Source organism: Protopterus annectens, chromosome 11.part0 (genome assembly GCF_019279795.1).
Source record: "Protopterus annectens isolate FY-2018-M chromosome 11.part0, PAN1.0, whole genome shotgun sequence".
Taxonomy (NCBI): Eukaryota; Metazoa; Chordata; order Ceratodontiformes; family Protopteridae; genus Protopterus; species Protopterus annectens.
Window position 1 is genome coordinate 280,724,720 of NC_056745.1, and position 21,177 is coordinate 280,745,896.

Below are 21,177 nucleotides of genomic sequence, written 5' to 3' on the forward strand. Positions count from 1 at the left end.
AAAATGAAAGCTTTTTACCACACAGTAAATTTACATGTAGAATGTTTTGTTCAGAATAATTAATTTTCCCTATTTCAAAGTCAGAAAATGTGAAATGTATAATGCAGCATCTCATTGTTTTTCAGGAGAGGGGTGATTACCCTCCATTAATGCTTAATGTGCACTGTGTACAGTTTTTTCTCTGTCAAACTTCAAGCACTCTGATGTAATAGATTGCATTTGTGTTCCATCCTTTTCTGTTTCTACTGAATGTGAGCATTAATGTACTGTACTTTGTAAACATATTCTTCGTAATACTGCATGTGAAAATTTTAACTTACAGGGTCACTGTAATAGTAAATCATAACACTTGTTTACACACCTTAATTCTGGATTTAACCACCTTTTTAACCCACAAGAAGGGTGAAATTTACTAGTAGTGTCTCTTCCCTGTGAGGACCCATGTCCTTAAAGGTGGCAATGCTGAAGGTGTTAAGACTCCCATGTAAACATACACATTTGTTCATTACTCTCTCCTGTTTTTCTCTGTGTCTGACTTACTAATGTTCCCTCAGTTTATCCCTGAGGAAAATAAGTGCATAGTGGCTAACACTGTTTATCCTGCACTATTATTTCAGTGGAGTACCATTTGCAGAGTTATAATTTTATAAAAAATGCAACTACATTTAGACATAATCAGAAGTGATTGTCTTGTCTCAGAGTTAATATAAAAGTGCTTGTTTTGCTGTGGCTACATTATTAAATTGAATGCTGTGAGAATTGTCTTAGATATAATAAAGACATTAGACTTGAGGCATTTAAAAGCTTTGTCTTAATACCTTACTTCTACTTCATATTCTAGTAAGAAGCCCTCCACTAACTCTGCAGAAGAACAGAAACAGCTTTAAATGCTGAGTAATACTGCACACTTAAAAATTTGACACTTTCTTCTTTTTAGTCCTCCCAAATAATGAGGAGGAGGCTGACTGAGAATGTGTATTATTGGGTACATCTTCTCCTCTTCCAGCTAAATATGCTGCTATCTCAAGAGAAACTAACACTGCAAACATAACCCCCTACTTTTGATTGCAAATGCTTTGATATGGAATAACTTTCTTAAAGAGCATATAAAATGTATGTTGCCTCCAGGGATATTTACTTGTCTTTACAGTCCAGCTGTTTAGTAACCATCAGGGTTAAGTCACTGTTGATCAGAGACCCTTTCCCCTTAACATATTTGTCTTTGTGATGACTTCTTCTAGTACAGTATTTTGTTTTATTCTGGATCAACTGACTACAAGTCTGTCAGACCCAAGATTCTTCTGTTTACACGTTTACACTTTTCTTTTGCCTTCCTTACTGGATTACTACCCACCCCACCACACCCTTACAGATTACCTTTCCAGCACAATTATTCAGGCCTCAGCAAATCCTTGAGCAGGGATGTCAGGTCACAATCACAAACTGAGTGCCAGTGTGTGAGCCTGTGCTATGTTGATTCAAGCATACACTGTATATTTGAAGCTCAAGTCTCACACACACACACACACGCTTCTTGTTGATAGCTTTCATGTTCTATACACCTCCAGTCACCATTAGTGGCTATTACAGTGGCATGTATGCCCACCATTCAAATGTGAATTAGCTTCTGGATCATTGATTAACTCACACCCAAGCCATTCATCTCACTTTTGGGTCTAAAAATCATACACATGTTACAGGTGGCACTGATGGACATTCTCTGTTCCTCTGGGATGCTCTGTACAAGCTACACTCTTTTTGTTGCTGACCGCTTTGGATATGACTGCTGTGCTAAAGTTATGACCTGATCTTGTACAAATATTCTGTTTGACGTTAACAGATATTCAGTATAACAGCTATTGGATGACCCCTTGTCTGCCTATTTCTACTACTATATCCACAGCAGAATCACGTACAGCTGAATGTAAGGTGATGTCTTTACACACGTCAGAGATTCTTAAAGTCATCTTTTCATAACCACCAAACCTAGTGTCCCACTTTCCCACTTCCTCCTCGGTAGTCAGCTATCCAGACTGCGCCCCCCCCCCCCCTTTGCAGATTTCTGGATCTGCCACTGCTTCATACAGGAGTACTAACAAAGACACAAATAATTACAGACCAATTATTTTGACACCACATCAGTGTGTGTTATGGGCAGAAATTTATGAGCTACAGTGATGTTTTGTTGTAAAAAAAGCAGTAGTATGGCAATCAAAATAATGTCACTGAAAAAAGAACTTGTCAGACAAATCTAATTCAACTTTATGACAGATCTGAAAAAATATTAAACAGAGGGGTATCTATGGTTGTTGTTAATCTCAACTTTAATAAGGCCTTTGATTTGGTATGACTGAAGGCACTGTTAGAAAAAATGGAAAAGATGGAGGGTAGATATAAGATTAAGATGATGGTCTAAATATTGCTTAAGGGGCTATGGTGAAAAGTCCATTACAAGAGAAGTTACTGGTAGATATCTAAGGTGTCAATCCTATGTCCTCTGCTCTTCTGTATATATTTTATATCGCTCCTTGTTGAAATCTGGAACCCCTAGATGTGGGGTGGCAAGCCCCCCACACCCTTAAACTTATATATAACTCTGTAATGACCATACCTTGGAGAAAAGAGAATATTCCAAAAATGTCAATCTCAGAGTTAGTATGTCTAAGTCTGGATTTTCATCCATATGGTCTCCACATTTCAGGATTCAGCGATTAGAGTCCCGAAAATTTTAAACAGTTACATCTTACAAATATCACTTGATATAAAATTAAGACCGGCCTTACTACAGATGATACAAAGACTGCTGCTTAAACAGAAGATGGCAAAATAATCTACAGAAGGATTTGGAAAGAGGATACAGGTGGGGAATTGGCAGCTGACGTTTAATTAAATGAAAAATAAAAAGTTACACATGCATCATAATAATCCTGATGAAATAAGGTGAAAAGCATTAGGGATGCAAACTGCACATAAACTTCATCATTGGGAGTGATATGAAAGAGTGACAGCTGAACAAATGGAATGCTAAGACGTGGTTTAGAACCATTGATTCAAGAATTAGGAAACTGTTGCTACACATACACTATTCATTATTGAGGCCATACCTGAATACGATCTAAAATTTCAGAGCCCGTTTACAGAAGGACATCCAATTAAAAGAGGAAATTCCAAGGAAACTGACAAGAAAGATATCTGGTAAGCAGGGAAAGGAAAATTAACACAAACTTAAAAACCTAGGGCTTTGTAAAGAATAGAACAGACAAATGGGATATAATGTGGGTGTATAAGATCAGGTATAGGACTGTGGAAGAATCAATTTAAATACAAACACAGGAAGCAGGACAGAGCATAGCAAGCAGATTTCAGATATATATTTTTCGCTACGTTTGCAAAAATATTTTTTTTCACTGAGCAGATTTCTGACTCATGAAATGCGCTTCCAGAATGGGTGGTGAAAAATGAATCAGTAGGGGAATTTGAGACAGCACATGACGTATGTGGTTAGTTGGATAAGAACACAATGCAATGAAATTATGCTGTTAAGACTAAGGACTGGTTACAGTTCTGACTTGTAACTAAACATGTAAGCAACTGACTTGTAACTAAACATGTAGGCAAAACTTTACTGTGTGCTGGTTGACAGGTGTCTATTTTATTCCAACAATATTGTATTAGGATCAATTTGCATTAGTTTAGCCTGTGAAAGAGACATTATTTTGGTAACAATTTTGCATGCTTCTTAAAGAATAAATGGGACATTGCTCTCCATTTTCAAATGCTACCAAGGGGTGTCTCCCCCTCTTTCTTCTTGTCATTCCTGGTATGTCACTGTAGTAGATTGGATTAAGGTATACCAAGCAAAGTTTCACGGCCCAGACTTGTCCTGTCTTTTTCTCCTTATGCTTTACTCATCTCTATGATATCAAAAGGCAAAGTTCATCATGCATGTGTTTCTGACCTGTATTTTTAGTACATAGGAGGCCCACTCTCTTATGTACTGTACAAATGGAAACACAATTATTATTTTATTGGAACTCTTCGTTTAATGAGAGCAGCAATGAATATCATCAACTGCCAAAATCTGTAAGCTTGCCAACAAACACCTGGATCTGCTCACACAGCAACAGGGACAAATTGTACACCCCAGCTTTGAGCAATTGCAACTGACAGCCTGGATGATTGTATTTTGATACCTTTTATGCACTTCTTCTATGAGGATGTACAGCAGGTATTTAAGGAGGCAATAAAACCTGCAACTAGAAAATCTTATGTTTACATGTGAAAGAGGTTTCCCATGTGATGCCTAGCCAATAACAGAGGTCCCTGAAAGGGTTTCAACCCCTCTGGTTTTGAAATATCTGTGTGAGCTACTTGAGATGGTTTGTCATATGCTTCTATCAAAGTGCATCTTACAGCCATCGCAGCTCGTATGCCCATGGATCCCTCTCTTTCTTCTCTCTTTGTGATCAAACAGTTCATGGGAGGATGATTGCATGTTAGACTCCTGCAAAAGCAAATTCCTCCTCCCTGGGATCTCATCTTTGTTCTTGAAAAATTGACCTTACCTCCTTTAGAAACTACCTCTCAAGCTGATTTATGGTTCATTACTTGGATGACTGTTTTACTCATTGTTCTGATATCTGCAAGACAAGTCCCCGAACTGCAAGCTCTCATGGTAGACCAACACTATCAGATTTTTCATAAGGACAGGGTTGTGATATGATTCATGCCTAAACTTGTTTCTGAATTCACCTTGGATCAAGCTAGCACTCTCCTAGTGTTCTATTCTGATCCAAAAAGCAAGGGAGAAAAGATTCTACATACCTTGAATGTGCACAGGCAGCTCAGGTACTACCTTGACAGAACAAAGCCCTTTATGAGTGTTGAACGGCTGTTTGTTTCCTACTTGGGAACTAGGAAGGTTATCCTGTTTAAGCAAAGATGGATGTCTTCCTTAATTTTTTTGTTACTACCAGCACAGTAAATCACTTCCAGGCAAGGTCTAGGTTTATATGACTAGGGCCTTATCCCTCTTCAGTGGCATGTTAGAAAGGGATGGACTCTGGAAACATTCTACTGGCAGCAACCTGGTCCTCTGTTCATACCTTCAGAAAGCACTGCAAACTGGATTCCTTTTCCAGGTCAGGAGCATGCTTTGCTAAGTCCATTCTGCAGGGGCTCCTGCAGCCCTATCATTCCACCTCCCAGGTAGGGTAAGTTTTTGGAATCTACACAAAACTTTACTGAGGAAGTGGGGATGATGAACATAGTATAGCTGCACAAGTCCTACTATCCTGTAATAGTAGATGTCCGAATTCCTCACTGCCTAAGTGGCAGCACCTACCCACCATCCCTAAGACTGTGTGTAGTTGAGGTGCATTTCAACCTCTTTGATTCAGTAGTTGTTGGATTTGTTTTTTATATGGTCTTGTAATTGGCTATGAACTTACTCCTGCTAGATGATTCTGGCTTCAGGTACTTTTCGGCCCTTTGTGGAAGCAAAAAGCCTGAATACTCACTTCTTGTGACAGCTGATGGCTCTCAGGATTTGCATAGCCAATCTGCTGTCAGAGAAAGAGAGAGGGACGCAAAACTTGTTGTCTTGTTATATACACTATGTAGCCAAAAACTGATTTAACTAAGTTGAAACCAATTTTCTTATGGCTGTACATGGTGTACTGAATGTTTTCTCTCTCTCTCTCCGTTTCTCTCCTATAATATTCTACTCGATTTACATTCTCAGAAAACACTAATGTAATCATCAGATGCAGAGCTACAGCACCAAGTACCTCTTCCTTGCCCTTTGTTTTTAAAATAAGAGGAGAATGCTGCCACAGGTATAATCTCTTGAGGCAGATTAATGCTAAATAAGGCAAGGACATTAGCATGGCCCAGCTACTGATAATGATGTACTTATGCTGGGAGCTTTGTCTCTGCGCCCACATTTTGAGGCTATGGTCATCTGTTAACAGGAATACTCTTGAGGTTAGCCAAACAGTGCATAAAAAGCAAGGCAACTACTGCAGTTCTGTCGATCAAACGGGATTATGTACTATTTGAGTTTTATACAACACACTGTTCGATGGCTTAGTTTTGAGAGGGCCTCACCTAAATGACCAGCCAAGAACAGGAAATATCTTGGGGGTTAATGTTGAGTTACTAAGACGTTCCATGATGCAGTCCTGTGTTTTAGTCCCTTGGTATCCACTTGCCTCTTGTGAGAATGAGTAAATACCTACACAAAGGTCACTGATCCCAGGTCACCAACAAAAACAGGAATTTGTGCATAGTGGGTTTTAAATGGTTAATCAATAAATAGTCATGTCTTTCGGCTTTTCCCGGTTAGGGGTCGCCACAGCAGAACTCCGGTCCGCTAATGATTGGCAGTGGATTTTTTACGATGCCGAGTTGCCGGCCCGGCACCCAACCTTCAAGGAAGGCACACCCATTCATGCATGTCTTTAAACGTCACTAGAACATGGTGAGGACATGCAGACTCCATACAGAAGGTGCTCCAGCTGAAAATCGAATGGGAGAACCTCTTGCTGTGAGGCGACAATGCTAACTGCTGCACCACCGCGGCCTGCCCAACCAACCAAATAAATACATAAAACAATCTTCAAACTAACATGCTATAGTTCCAGGACCCATGGCACAGAAGGAAAAAAGCTCTGACTGCACTCCAGAAGTTGGATGTTACAGTACTGGTATGGGTAATGGTGGGACTAGGTGGGTCCAGTTTTCCCATCCTAGGGGTGGGAGGCAGCTTGGCACACTGAACTGGTGACACCTGAAGGAATGCAGGTGCACTGCTATCAGTGAGGAGCCAAGTATGCCCACTCTGCACAGCAGTGGGCCATTTCATTTGGCGTTTGTGTAAGGGTCTGGGAAAGAGCAATCCACAGGACAGGCAAACTATTGCACTCCCTATCACCCAAGCCTTGCCTTTGTTGGGGAATAAAGAACCTGAAGGGCTCTCATCACACTGGTGGGAAGGTTGGTTCATTTAGGGCAGGCATGGGCAAACTACGGCCCGGGGGCCACATGCGGCCCGTTAAACGTTTTGATTCGGCCCGCCAAACTTGAAAAAATTTAATAAATTAACCTTGTTAATGTTTTATTTCCCCTGCAATTCTGATGTTTCCTCACTAGATGGCGCACTCTATATATATTGGCTTTGTTGAAGTGAAGTGTAGGCCTATTACTCCACGTTTGCACTTTACCCTTTGACCCGCCGCCCCTCTATGAAGATGAGCGGACATGAACATCAACAAAGCCAGCCACAGATCCAAGTTAACAGACCTACACCTCAGATCCATCCTGAGAATCGCTACAACAATACTAACTCCAGATTTGATGCGCTGGCTAAAAAAGGAGACCAACAACACTGCTCCCATTAAAATGTGTGTGTCTCCGTGATACGCACGTTGTTAAAATAAACAGTGCGCGCAGATCAAATATAACGCTTCACAGACTGACTTGCTGCAACTGTTTCATCCTTGCACTGGTCGTTGTTGACTTTTGGCACCGGGGAAACAAATTGAATAAAAGGAACAGGACAAGTACATCTGCATCTCCTACTGTTTTTGAAAAAAAAGACAGTCAGGAGGAGAGTGATGGTGATATCCTGAAGGATAACAGAACTTTCAGTTCTTTAAAATAAAATGGTCATTTATTTGATTTTCAGTGTTTAAAGACTCATTTCGAAGTCATAGATTTTATTGTAATGCTTTTCTTCATTTTCATTGGAAATTAAAGCACATGTTTTCTCCATATCCCAAGATGTGTATTTTTCCCCCAATGAGGTGATGTTTTCAAAGCATGCCATCTATCTGCTCCTGTTCCGGCCCCTTTGTCAAATGTTAGAACTCAATGTGGCCCACAAATCAAAAAGTTTGCCCACCCCTGATTTAGGGGAAAAAATAACTTACAAAAATTAATCACTGTTGGGGGCAGAAATAACCTCTTTCAGTTAAATTCAACAACTCTGAGGTTACTGCAACTTAACAAAATGGTTACTTGTAACAACCGGCATTTCTGAGAAATCAAGATGTGCAGATAATCTTTGTCCATGTTCTCGTGTTGACATTCAAGGCTGATTAACTGAGTTAATTCAGGTCTACATATTTCTCAAGAGAGGGCTGTTTCTACTTCTTGAGGGAGAGCTACTCCAGTGCATAAAGTAGCCCCTACCAGCACCTGGAAGTAGAATCAGACATGTTTTCTAAAGATAAAAATTAGAACTGTATGAACAGAAAAAAATGTTGAACAGAATGATTAAGACAAAATGATCTTCGTAGAATGTGTGCATACTATACACGTGCTTTGTCAGAGTAACTATGCATAAACCCTGTATATGTATATGCCTTCATAGCTCTCCATCTCCAGGGAGCTGTGACTAATAGCTAGATCACGCTGTAACTTGCACATCACTCTGCTGCAGGCACAAGGCCGAAGGCATAAGCTCCATGTTGCCATTTCCCACTACACAAAATGATAATCTGAATGAATTTGCAATGATAAGACAAAGCTACTTGGTTAATCTTGCTATATAAAACTGAGACAATTTACTTTCACCTCTTTCTTTAACAGTGTAATGATATTAATCATGAACAATATGCAATCAAAGTTTAAAATCGAGACTGTTTTATTTCTGGAAACACATATCAAGTCTAGATGCCATGTCAAGTAAAGTAAATCTTTTCAACTCATTTAACTAAGGGTTGTGAAACTGATTTTCTTATGGCTGTACATTCTGTTCTGTATGTTCTCTCTCTCTCTCTCTCTCTCCATCTCCTGCAGTCCAAGGGAGAACTAATGCATCTGCAGGTTCAAGAACATCTGAAAACTGAATTGTTATACAGTTTATATACATAGCCAAGCGTGTACTTCTGACACCGACATTTTCTATAGCAACCTAAATGGTGTAGCATAAATCAGATAATTAATTATTTGTACCTAAAAATCCTGAAAGGAATACTTAAATAGCCACCTTTGACTACATTCAACTACAGGCATGACAACATCAATCAGATCCCAAGCAAAATTCATTTTCTCACTATCATGTCTGTAGCAAAGCTACAGATAATCTTTTAAACAGTATGCAGTCATACTGTGAGCTGTACATAGTACATATACATGCAGACCATGAGAACTGTTGCATCATAGCTCACACCACTGTTTGCATACATCAGATAATAACAACATGCTCCATATTGAATTTTGTTTATATGGCTTGTGCAACAACCAGTACTTCTGGAAAAAGTGGAATATGCAATTATTAACATAGTTTTTCTTATATTAGTAACATGCATTTGCCTATATATTGCTCTGCAGACTAGGAATATAGATAAACAGTAATGTAAGCAAAGCAAAACAAAATGAAAATTCTATGTATACCACCTAATCTGACATACAAAAAGTAAGGTGACTAGAACTGCTGTAGATTATGAAATTCACTTTATTTTCTGAACTCAGATACTTACTGCTATTGTTGACCCATTTTTACCAATTCCGCCGGTAAAGATGACATGGAAGTAGCTGGAAAGGGAAAGTACAGCTCCACCAATGATTCCAATGACTGGGAAAGCTTTCATGGTCAATCCTAAGTACGGGAGCTTTAGAAAATGAATAAACATATTTAAAAAGAGTTTTTACCAATGTTTTTATTGAAAGCATTCTTCAATGATGTCAGTGAAGTCAGTGTAATTTTAAACGATATAAAAGAAAATGTCGCACACTTGACTATGGTTAGTAAAACTCTGACAGCTCATGGAAGGAATTTTCTGATCCTCTGATAATTTTACTTGTAAATAAATAAATAAATTATTTGTAAATAAATTAACAGAGATTTCTGTCCATGAACTGACAGCATGTTTATCTTTTTATTGTATACCTTTAAATTACAGTAAATAAGAATTTATTACAGTCTTGATCAACATTTCTGACATAGCAGATCAGAAAATCAACATTAGACTAAATGCTAAACATAACTTATTCTGCATATGAAATGTTAGCCATGCAAAGTACATCAGTGCTGAACTAAAAATGACATGACAGCCATTAACACTGCAACGAGAGTGCTTAAATGTTGTCTCATGACAAAGGCACGATGAAGCTCTAATTTTATAAATAACAATCACAACAAAACACACAGTCTAAAGTTTTACACTTAGAGAAATTGAGTAGACATATTACAGTAAAAACACAATATGACTGACAATGTTAAGAAGTGTCTAATTTCACTGCTGTATGTTAAATCATATTAAACCATATTATATACAGGAAGATTATTTACCTCTGAAGCAACCAAATGTGCAGTATCAAAAGTTTTTCCCATTAGCAGCGAAGGAAAAGAACAGAAATGTGTTATAAGATGCCAATTAACTTACTGCTCTATGTAACTGTTTCATTACAAAAGATCACACAAAGACATCCATGACACAAACGAGATTCAGAAAGCATTTCAATTTCAATAAAATACAGCATTGAAATATGCTGTCTTCCCATTACACTCTGCTAAAAAGTTTCAGAAAAAATTCTTCTGAATGGAAATCAGGAGAAATTACCAATACAGGAAGAAAGATTAAATACTTTTATTTTGGGCATATACTACTTTATGTGGACATGTTCAGACCATCACATATTACAGTGAATTATACAATGATAACGCATTACTATTCAAAAATGAGCATGCTGATTGGGCAGAACAACCAGTGTGCCTGTTGTAAATAGAGCATACAAGAATAAAAAAAAAATCTGGTTACTAAAATACCACTGAGCGGTCAGATTTTCTTCTGTTCTTGTATGCTGCAGAGGCATACATTTCAACAGTCAAGATTTTCACAGAATGTCCAGATTTTTACCTCTTATTTTGGTCGCCTCATAAAATGTATGGTTTTCCAACAACTCACTGAGGCATGAAGTCATTAAATAATGACAAGTATTTAAGTTTCAGACTTCATATCCTTCAGACAGTGACACTAACACATATCTTGTTATCTATCAGCTTCCTAAGTTTAAAGAACAAAATTTACAATCACATTTGTCCCCAGTTATTTAAAGCTTTGTCCACATTTATTGAGCTAAGATGTTGAGAGGTATGTATGTATGGAGGGCAGACCAAATACAATGAAAACCAGGTATGTTTTGCAAAACTAAAGAAATGTACTTGGTTTCCCTTGTATTCCTGCCCCCCCTTCTTGTATTTCTAAAATATCTGGATTTGATAGTTAACAAAAAAAAAAAAATCTTCCTTTCTCTAGTTGCTTGTTTTCAACAGCACTGATGTACTGTGCAAGCGTGGGAAGCTACATCCCATACTCATGCGTAGTACATCAGAAAACATGAAAGAACAAGGAAATAATGTGGAGGAACACTACACTGCCATTCTACAAAGACATTACTTAATAAAGGTAAGCAATTTCTTTCTTAAATAATGTAACTGCATAATAGCAATAACCCAGAACTGGGTGTTGGTAATGCTGGATTTACCTACGGTTGTCTTTGTTTGATCACTTGGGCTTTGTCTTTGTGATCAAACCACACCAATCATAAGTAAATCCAGCATTACCCACTAGTAGCAGTGGGTTATTGCTTACCTATACAATTTTCCCATGTAACCTCACAGAATGCCTTGCCTGCTTTTTACTGTTATTCATTTCATAAAGGGAAATACTATTATTTAAAACAGATGGATAATAACTAACAACATTAAGAAAAGTTAAGAGTCCCTTTTAAAATATTAAGAAAATACTGAAAACAAATATATGACATGATATAATTTGAAGACAAAATGATAAGGAATATTCTACTGTGTATAATCTACACTTCTAAAAAATAGATTATGTACTTACCATAACATTCCATCTGAGTTGTTGCATTTCATTTCTCTTCAACCCAAGGGACACGGATCCGACTTGGCCATATACTCCAGCATCGGATCCAAAGTCCAAACTCCTCCCCTACCCATAATGTCTCTCCCTCCTCCCCTCAGATCGAGTTTGTTGTAGAAAGCAGCACCAATCTAAGAGACCAACAGGCCTATAAAACCTAGTATAAAACTATAAAAGTCCACCTACTGAAAGTTAGATAGGACTAGAGGGTCCATATTACTTCAGTTCAGTCCACTACACATTCCAAAAAAGGCAGGGGGAAGGAGGGAGGGATGGTTGAAGACAAATAAAAAGCAACAACTCAGATGGAATGTTGTGGTAAGTACACAATTTGTTTATCTGAAGTTGTTTTTATTTGATCTCCAACCTGAGGTTCAGAGTCCCTAGCTACCAAAAAAAAAACTAGGAGGTCCTAAGGATATTTTGGAGCACGGCTGATCCAAACAATGCCCTGCTCCTGGAAAGAAGATCCCATTTATAATGGGAAATAAAAGTATGTGATGAGGACCAGGTTGTGGCAGAACAAATATCATCAAGCGGCACTCTGGACGAAAAGGCCGCAGAAGTGGATACTGACCTAGTAGAATGTGCCCGGACATGTCCTGGTGGAGACAGACCTTTGGTTCGATAGGCCACAGAAATGCACTATGAAATCCAACAAGCAATGGTAACCTTAGAGACAGACTTCCCCAAAACAGGTTTGGAAAAAGAGACAAAAAGCTGATCTGATTTACGCAAGCTTTTGGTTCTATGCAAACAGAAACGCAGCTGCCTGTGCACATCTAGTAGGTGAAGTTTGTACTCTCCTTTATTTTGGAAATTTGGAAAAAAGCATGGCAAATTAATGACCTAGTTAATATTAGCTTCTGAAGCCACCTTCAGCAAGAAAGATGGACTGTTCTGCAAGGATATTCTGTCTTTAATGAAAACTAGGTAAAGAGGCTTAACAGATAGCGCTTGAAGTTCATAAACCCTCTTGGCCGAGGTAATTGCCACCAAAACACAATTTTCCAAGACAAGAACCGCAAATCTACTGAGGCAGCTGGCTCAAAAAGGGAGGAAACCAAAGCCTTCATAACAAAGGTAAGATCCCAAGGGGACGTGGGGTCCTTAATCAGAGCCCGAAGGAGAATGGTACCTTTCAGAAAGGCCTTACAAAGTTTAGCCAAATCTAAGGAGGCCGAGTTTTCACCCACATGGAACTTAGAAATCTCCACCAATTGGACCTTAACAATAGAGAAGCTAGCTCCACGATTAAAAGTATCTGCCAAAAAAATCCAAAATGCCAGATATTGGAGCTGTGAAGGGATCCAAGTCATGCTGAGAAGCCTAGATTGAAAAGCACTGCCATTTGCTAGAGTAGCTCTTCCTTGTAGAAGTCTTGTGAGCCACAATCAAGATCTTCTTAACTGCAGAAGAGAGCCCAGGAGTCCTGGCTATCATGGAAATTGGAGTAGCCACGCCATGAGCTTTAGGCTGACTAGATCCGGGTGAAGAGCCCCTGACAGGTGTGAAATCAGATCTGGAACCAGATCCAGATTTCAGGGAGGACATACTATATGAGACCACAGAGTAGGGAACCAAACTTGATGAGGCCAGAATGGGGCAATGAGGATAACTGAACTCCCCAGCTGTCAAGCTTTCTGAATGAATTTGGGAAGAAGGGGAAGCGAAGGATACGCATAAAGTAGAACAGAGGGCCAAGCATGGACTAGAGTGTCTCTGAGGGATCTCCTGGAGGGGGGATCACAGACAAATACTCGCTGCACTTCACATTAGAAGGAGAGGCGAAGAGATCGCAGGAAGGCCAACCCCATTTTAGAAAGATCTTTTCCGCTACTGACGGATTCAGAGACAATTCTTAAAGCGTCAGAATAGATTGACTGAGCCTGTCCGCCAGGATGTTGGACTTCCCCAGAATGTACGTTGTCACCAAAAATGGCCAGTGGAGATCGTCCACTTCCACAATCTCATGGTCTCACGGCAAACGCAATAGGACCCAGTTCCCTGTTTGTTGATATACTAGACCACTGACATATTATCCGTCTGTATGGCAACAGTTTCAGGAAAAAAAGAGGCATGGAGAGCTTGCAATGCCAAAAGAACTGCCCTCATCTCCAGGACACTGATATGCAGATTGGTCTCCAGAGCAGGCCATGTGCCTTGGACCATCCTTCCCATGCATTGCCCCCCACAAGCACGGAGGTGTCCATGGTCACCGTGGTCGTGGAAGAGGGAAGAATAAACGGTCAACCCAGAAGAAAGTCTGGGGATTGGAGCCACCAAAAAGGGAGTCCCTGCAAACACAAGACAGTCAAACAGGATGGGACAGAGGAAGATTGAGCAGAGACCATTGAACCGCTAAGGTCCACTGCAGGACCCTCATGTGAAGGCGTGCAGTTGGGACAAGGATGATCGTGGCTGCCATGGATCCCAATGCCCAAAGAAATAAGCCCGCTGTGGGGAATTGGGCTAGAAGAAATGTCCTGTACATGACGGTGGAGTGAAGACAGTCTGCCTGGAGGCAGAAAAACTTTGCCTTGTACAGTGCCTAACAGTGTCCCTATGAAAACCTACACCTGAACTGGTGCCAGATGGGACTTGGTGAGATTCATAGTAATACCCAGGGATGGGGCTAGATGAAGAAAGTTATCCCTGGTCTGGATTAGCCAATGCCTGGAGGGAGAGGAGAGGAGCCAATCATCCAGGCAGGGGAAGACCTGAAATCCCTGCATTCGCAGGTGAGCTGTCACTACCACCTTTACTTTGGTAAACACTCAGGGGGCAGTGGAGAGTCCAAAGTGGAGTACACTGTACTGAAAATGATTGGCTTCCAGCTGAGGTAGAGAAACCTCCAGAAGCGCCTGTCCATCCTGATGTGGTAGTACGTATCCTGGAGGTCTACCGAGTATATCCAGCTGTTCATCTGCAGGAAGGGCAGAATGGACTGAAGGGTGACCACCTGAAACTTTGTCTTGGCAACAGACAGGTTCAGAGTTGAAAGATCCAGAATGGGTCGTAAGCCCTTGTTTTCGTTGGCACCAAAAAGAACCTGGAATAAATGCCTGATCTGGACTGGTCTGGGGAGATGGGCTGGATGACTTGTTTTGCGAACAGCCTTGCAATTTCTGTGGCTGCCTCCTCCGTTGACCAGGTAGAATGTTAGGGAAGTGTCTGGGTGGAGCATGGGGAGGAAGAAAGGGGATAGAGTAATCTCTGGATATGATCTGCAGAACCCAATGATCACTTGTAATGCACTGCCAGGCTGTCGGGTGCAGAGATAGGTGCTCCCTGACTACCTCCAGAGACAAGCAGTCAGGCAATCCCTCAGGTTTGCTAAAAGGGTCTGTACAGGAAAGCATCCCGAGACCCTTGGTTCTTCGGAATCAATCTGCCATGAGGGCAGCACCTGTTGTATCCCTCTCTGCCCCTGGGAGAAGACATATCCTGAGCATCTCGGGAAGAACCCTGAGACTTCTGGAACCACAGCTTCTTGACCCCATGCTGATTCCTTGGAGTGGAGAAGTGGAACAAGCTGGAATAGTACAGTTTTGTACCTATCATAAATGTAGATGTTCGAGTGCTCATACAGCTGCAGTCATAACAGATGGGTTATACTGCCGTCAGGCGGGTCCTCGGTCGGCCGAATTCCAAAGTCTAGGTCCGGTGTCGGTTGTCGTCGCTTCCTCCCTGATGTCAGTGCGGCAGGGGTATAAAAGAGGCAGCCAACGCCATTTTCTTCAGTTTTTCTTGCCCCAGATGTCAGGTGCCCCCAGGAGGAAGGCAAACATAATGTTATGCAAAAGTGCAATGTTGATAAATCAAAAACAGTAGTTGCAAGCAAATACACCATAAAAGAATACCCCAAAAGTTTATACGAAAAGGGTTTGTCATAAGGTCTGTCCTAAGAGGGGTTGGAGGAAGGGAAACCTGGACTGCAGCTGTATGAGCACTCGAACATCTACATTTATGGTAGGTACAAAACTGTACTATGTTCATCGTGCATACAGCTGCAGTCATAACAGATGGGTAGAATCCCAAAGCTAAGTAAGGGTGGTAGGCACTAAGTGGAACTAGGAGGGGCTAGGATGCCCTGCAGGACTGCTGTGGCAAAGCCCACTCTAGATTTAGAGTATAGTGGGAGGTGATAGTGCTTGGAGAAAGTGTGCACTGAACTCCAGGTGGCTGCTTTCAAAATATCCTTGGTAGGGACCCCCCTGAGGAAGGCTGCAGAGGTAGCTGTGGCTCTGGTGGAGTGGGATCTGATGCATGCAGGCACAGTTTTTCCATGAAATGAGTAACAAAAGCGTATGCATTGGGCTATCCATTTTGAAATTGTCTGTTTGGAAATAGCCTTTCCTTGAGCACCTGCAGCATAGGACACAAAGAGTTGCTCGGATTTCCTGAATGGCTTTGTCCTGTCCAAATAATAACAAAGTTGTCTGTGAATGTCCAAGGAATGTAGTAGTCTTTCCCCTTTGTTTTGTGGATTAGGATAAAAGGTAGGTAAGTGGATAGTCTGATTCAAAGCTACACTGGATACTACCTCTGGCATAAAGGTAGGGTTGGTTCGTAAGGAAACTCTGTCCTGATGGAAAATGATGAATGGTTGCACAGCCATGAGGGCCTGTAGCTCCGAGACCCTGCGAGCTGAGGTGATAGCCAGAAGAAAGGCTGTTTTCCATGACAAGTACTGCAACTCTGATGAAGATGCTGGCTCGAAGGGAGGAAGGGTCAGCTTTTCCAATATGAAGTTGAGGTCCCAAGCAGGGACTGGTAGTTTCCTTGGGGGTTTTATATTCTTTGCCCCTCTGAGGAACTGCCTTAAGAGAGGAAGAGAGAATAAAGGAGGACCTGTGTTGTATTGTGCAGAAATGGCTGAAGTGTGGATCTTGATGGAGGAGAAGGAAAGTCCATTGTTTAACATCTCAGCTAGGTACTGTAAAATTTGAGGTATATTTATTACCCAAGGATTCTGTCCCTTCTTTTGATTCCAGGCATAAAATCGTTTCCATTTGGCGGAGTAGGCCTTTCTAGTAGAAGGTCTTCTGGCCTCCAAGATGACATCCTGCACCTCCTTGGAGAGGAGAAACTTTTGTGAAATCAAGGAATGCAGCTAGATTTAGAGTTTTGAGGTGGCTGTGAAGAGTTTTGTAGTTGTGCTGGGACAACAGAAGAGGGACTAGAGGTAGGATCCATGGTGGAGAATGTGTCAGGCTCTTCAAAAGCGGATACCAGTGTTGCCTGGGCCAGTCTGGAGCAATGAGAATCATTTTCGGCCTCTCTGCTCTGGCTTTTAATAGAACTTTGGGCAGCAGAGGAAGAGGTGGGAAGGCATAGACTGTCAATGTTGCCCAATTGAAGGAAAGTGCGTCCACTTTCCAGGCCTGTGGATGATAGGTCCTTGAACAAAATTTTTTCAACTGGCAATTTCTGTGGGTAGCAAAGAGATCTATGTCTGGCTGTCCCCATGCCTGAGTTATCCTTGTGAAAATTTGAAGATGCAACTACCATTCGTGTGGATCTGTCATATTTCTGCTTAGGTTGTCTGCCAGTGTGTTTTCCTTCCCTGGCAGGAATTGTGCCTGTAGTTGAATTTTCAATTCCAGTGCTGTGTTCCATAGGGTCATGGCTTGCCTGCACAGGGGGTAAGAATGAGTTCCCCCCTGTTTGTTTATGTACCACATCACTGTGGTGTTGTCTGTCCTTATCAATAGCTGGCCTGGATGCAGTAGGTCTTTGAAGGTCATAATAGCCTTTTGCACAGCTAGCATTTCCTTTTGGTTGATGTGAAGGAGCTTCTCTTTTCATGCCCATTTTCCCTGAATGCACTGATCTGTCATGTGTGCTCCCCAGGCGTAGTCTGAGGCGTCTGTTGTGATGATTTGAGTTGCTTGAGGTACACAGAAAGGAAGACCTGTGTTTCTTTGGCAAGCTTGAGCCCACCACATAAATTCCTTTTGAAGGCATGGAATGAGTGGTATAATTGCTTCCAAGCTGTGGCTGTGTTGAGACCATAAGTTTTTTAGGTACCATTGAAGTTTCCTCATATGCAGCTTTGCACATGGGATTAGTAGGATGCAAGATGCCATGAATCCCAGAGCCTGCAGGACTTTCCTTGCAGTTAGCCTGGTGTAAGTTGCCATTTAGTATTGAGACAGTTGCCCTTGCTTGTCTGGCGTGAGGTAGGCCATCTGGGTGGTTGTATCCAAGCTGGCACCCAGGAAAATTATTTGTTGAGAGGGTATTAGTTCTGATTTCTTTTTGTTGACTGTGTATCCCAGGAAGTTCACGCCAGGTGCTGCAGTAGTATGTCCTTGCTGTCTGCTTGGATCAGGCAGTCATCCAGATATGGGTAGATTTGTATCCCTTGTAGTCTGCAGAAGGCGATTACTGATGCCAGGCATTTCGTAAACACTCTGGGCGCAGTAGATAAGCCAAAGGGCAATGCAGAGAATTGGTAATGGGTTGAACCTGCAAGAAATCTGAGGTATCTTCTGCAATCTTGTCTGATAGGGACATGCAGGTATGCCTCCTTGAGGTCCAATGTTACCAGCCAAGACTCCTTGCCCAGCATGGGAAGAAGCTGCTGTAATGTGAGCATCTTGAATTTTGGCACCTGTAGATATGTGTTTAGGATGGATAGGTCTAAGATAGGTCTCCAATCTTTGTCTTTCCTTGGCACCAGGAATAGTCTGGAATAAAACCCTTGACCTTGTTCTTTTGCAGGTACCTCTTGAATTGCTTTCATGTCCATGAGAGCTGAAATTTGTTTTTGTGCCTCTGCCCTTTGATTTTGTGGCAGGTTTGGCATGCCTCTCATTTTTGGAAGGGTGTGAAAGTGGAACCTGTAGCCTCTGTCTATAATGTCCAGAATCCATTTGTCTTTTGTAACAATATGCCAATTTTTTGAGATATAATGTCAGTTTTCTGCCCAAAGGTGCTGCCATTAAAGTTTGCTTGGCAGGTGTAGGGGGAAGTCATTGTGTCTGTTTTCTAAAAGACTGTGATCTATCTTCTCCACCTCTTGGGGTTGGTGCTTGCCACTGTCTGGCTCTGAAAGATCCTTGAGGTTGCCCTCTACCCCTTGGACGCCTGTATCTGCCCCTTTGAGGTCTGTCCGTGGCTGGAAAGGACCAATTTTTTGAAGGCCAGTTTCTGCTGAAACGTGGAGGCTGTACCTGCAGGAAATCTTTCACTGTTTGCATTGATTTCGCTTTTTCCTCCATTTTCTTTAGCACCTCCTCTGCTTTAACACCAAACAATACATCTTTTTGAAGAGGTGCATCTAATAATTTAGCTTTGAAATGATCTGATAAGGTTTACTCTTTGAGCCACGCATGCCTACGTATAACAGACTCCATAACAGCAGCTCTACATGAGGCCTCTAAAGCATCAAAACCACACTGCAAGGTATGTTTACCCACTTGCTCTGCACCATGCAACAAATCCTGCAACTCTTTTAAATCTGGTTGTTCTGGTTGTGTCATCTTGCTTTTCAGCTGAGATATCAAAAACTGTTGATACTTTAACATATGGAACTGACAGTTTAATGCCCTCATGGTTAAAGTGGCCGAGGTGTACACCTTTTTCCCCCACCTTCCTAAAGATCTGGAATCTCTCTCTGAAGGTAATGGGTTTTTAGCAGTAGAGGCCTAAATTCCCTTGGGACCCTGTGAAATAGTTTCTGGGTCAGCAGTATGGCTTTTATATAGGAACTGGTGAGAATCAGGAACCCGGTAATACCTGTCTGGTTTAACAGGAGCTGGAGGCAAAGAATCAGGATTAAGGCTGGCTTCTGTGTACACATGATCCAATATATCTAAAACAGGAGGGATAGCCAGAGGCCTATCCTGGGGGAGCAGAAGAAATTCCCTGAGCCTTTTCTTGGAATCTGAGTAATCTTGGCCTTCCCAGTGAAAGTCTTCCCTCAATGTATGCAGGGTTTCCCCAAAAGAGAAGTCCTCAGGGGGAGAGACCTAGGGAATAGACTCCTCTGCAACAGAGTCTTCGAATGGAGAATAAGCACAATCCTGGTCCTCAGATAGTTCTGAGGTAATAGAAGCTTGATCTGAGGAAGGGTAGTCTTCCTCTAATCTGGGCCTTTTGTCAGAGGGGGTTGAGAACCCCTGATAAGAGTAATCAAATCCTCAGCCATTTTAAGCATCTGTTTTTTAGGCATGGTGCCTTGAGAGGGTGTCTGAGGAACCTGTTTTTTGGTTTTCATGGCTGTTTTAGATTTAGTGAAGGCTTTAATAGAGAAGGAGGAAGGCCTGAAGACCCCTTGAGAAATGGCAGGCCTGTCTAAATTCTGAGTTTCCCCGCCAGGAGTGGCATCGGTATCTGTAGTAGGAATGGGGGCCGAGGAGCCTGTGACCTCGGGTACTGAAGACACCGGTAATGCCTTGTCATCGGTACTAAGGGTCTGCGTAGGTGCCTCGCTGAGTACCGGAGAACCGGTAGTAGGCCTTAGCGTGGTATCAGTAGGTGGTGCAGACCTCGTATGTCGGTCCTTAGCTTTGCGTTTTTTTGCTTAAAACTGGAGTTGGAGTATCCGACGACATAATATAATTAATTTTTTTGCCAAAAAAGTGAAGGGCGAACTCCGCCCGACGCTTAATAGTGCGTTTGTTGAATCTAGCACAAAAATGGCAGGCCGAGACGTCGTGGTCTGGGCCTAAGCAAGGTATACAGTAAGAGTGGAAATCCTTATGCGGTATTTGCTTCCCACATGAAATGCAATTATTAACTTTGTCTGACATCGGTCTGAGGCAAGAAAAGTTTCAACGGGTACTTGGCTTTCAAGAAGACTTCGGCTGAAATACTTTCGTAAATCTCAGGAGCTGGCCGACCGGCACTTGCGAACTGCTTCTGCTTCGGGCACCGCGTGGCAAGAAAGACTGAAGAAAATGGCATTGGCTGCCTCTTTTATACCCCTGCCGCACTGACATCAGGGAGGAAGCGACGACAACCGACACCGGACCTAGACTTTGGAATTCGGCCGACCGAGGACCCGCCTGACAGCAGGATAACCCATCTGTTATGACTGCAGCTGTATGCACGATGAACATCAACCATTTGACATATCAAGATGACCAATGATTGGAATAAATAGTTTCTGATAGTCTCTCATTGGTCAACTTGATATGCTAAATGGTTGATTCAGTTTGAGAAGCTCATTGGTCCAGCTTGTTCCTGATTCTTGATGATTGGCTATTACTCCTTTTATAAGAAAAAACATTGGATGTAATGGGATCCTATCTCGCCTACATTCATGACAGAT

At 41.7% G+C, this 21,177-nt stretch overlaps 1 protein-coding gene across 1 annotated transcript in view; it reads right to left on the minus strand.

The window, feature by feature from the left end:
* The window catches only part of CHPT1 (choline phosphotransferase 1), a 1,155,717-nt gene that overhangs the window by 417,654 nt on the left and 716,886 nt on the right, over positions 1 to 21,177 (minus strand). Inside the window, exon 5 of the mRNA XM_044087753.1 lies at positions 9,486 to 9,617. Within this exon, the coding sequence (XP_043943688.1) occupies positions 9,486 to 9,617 (132 nt within the window). The remainder of the gene's footprint in view (positions 1 to 9,485; positions 9,618 to 21,177) is intronic.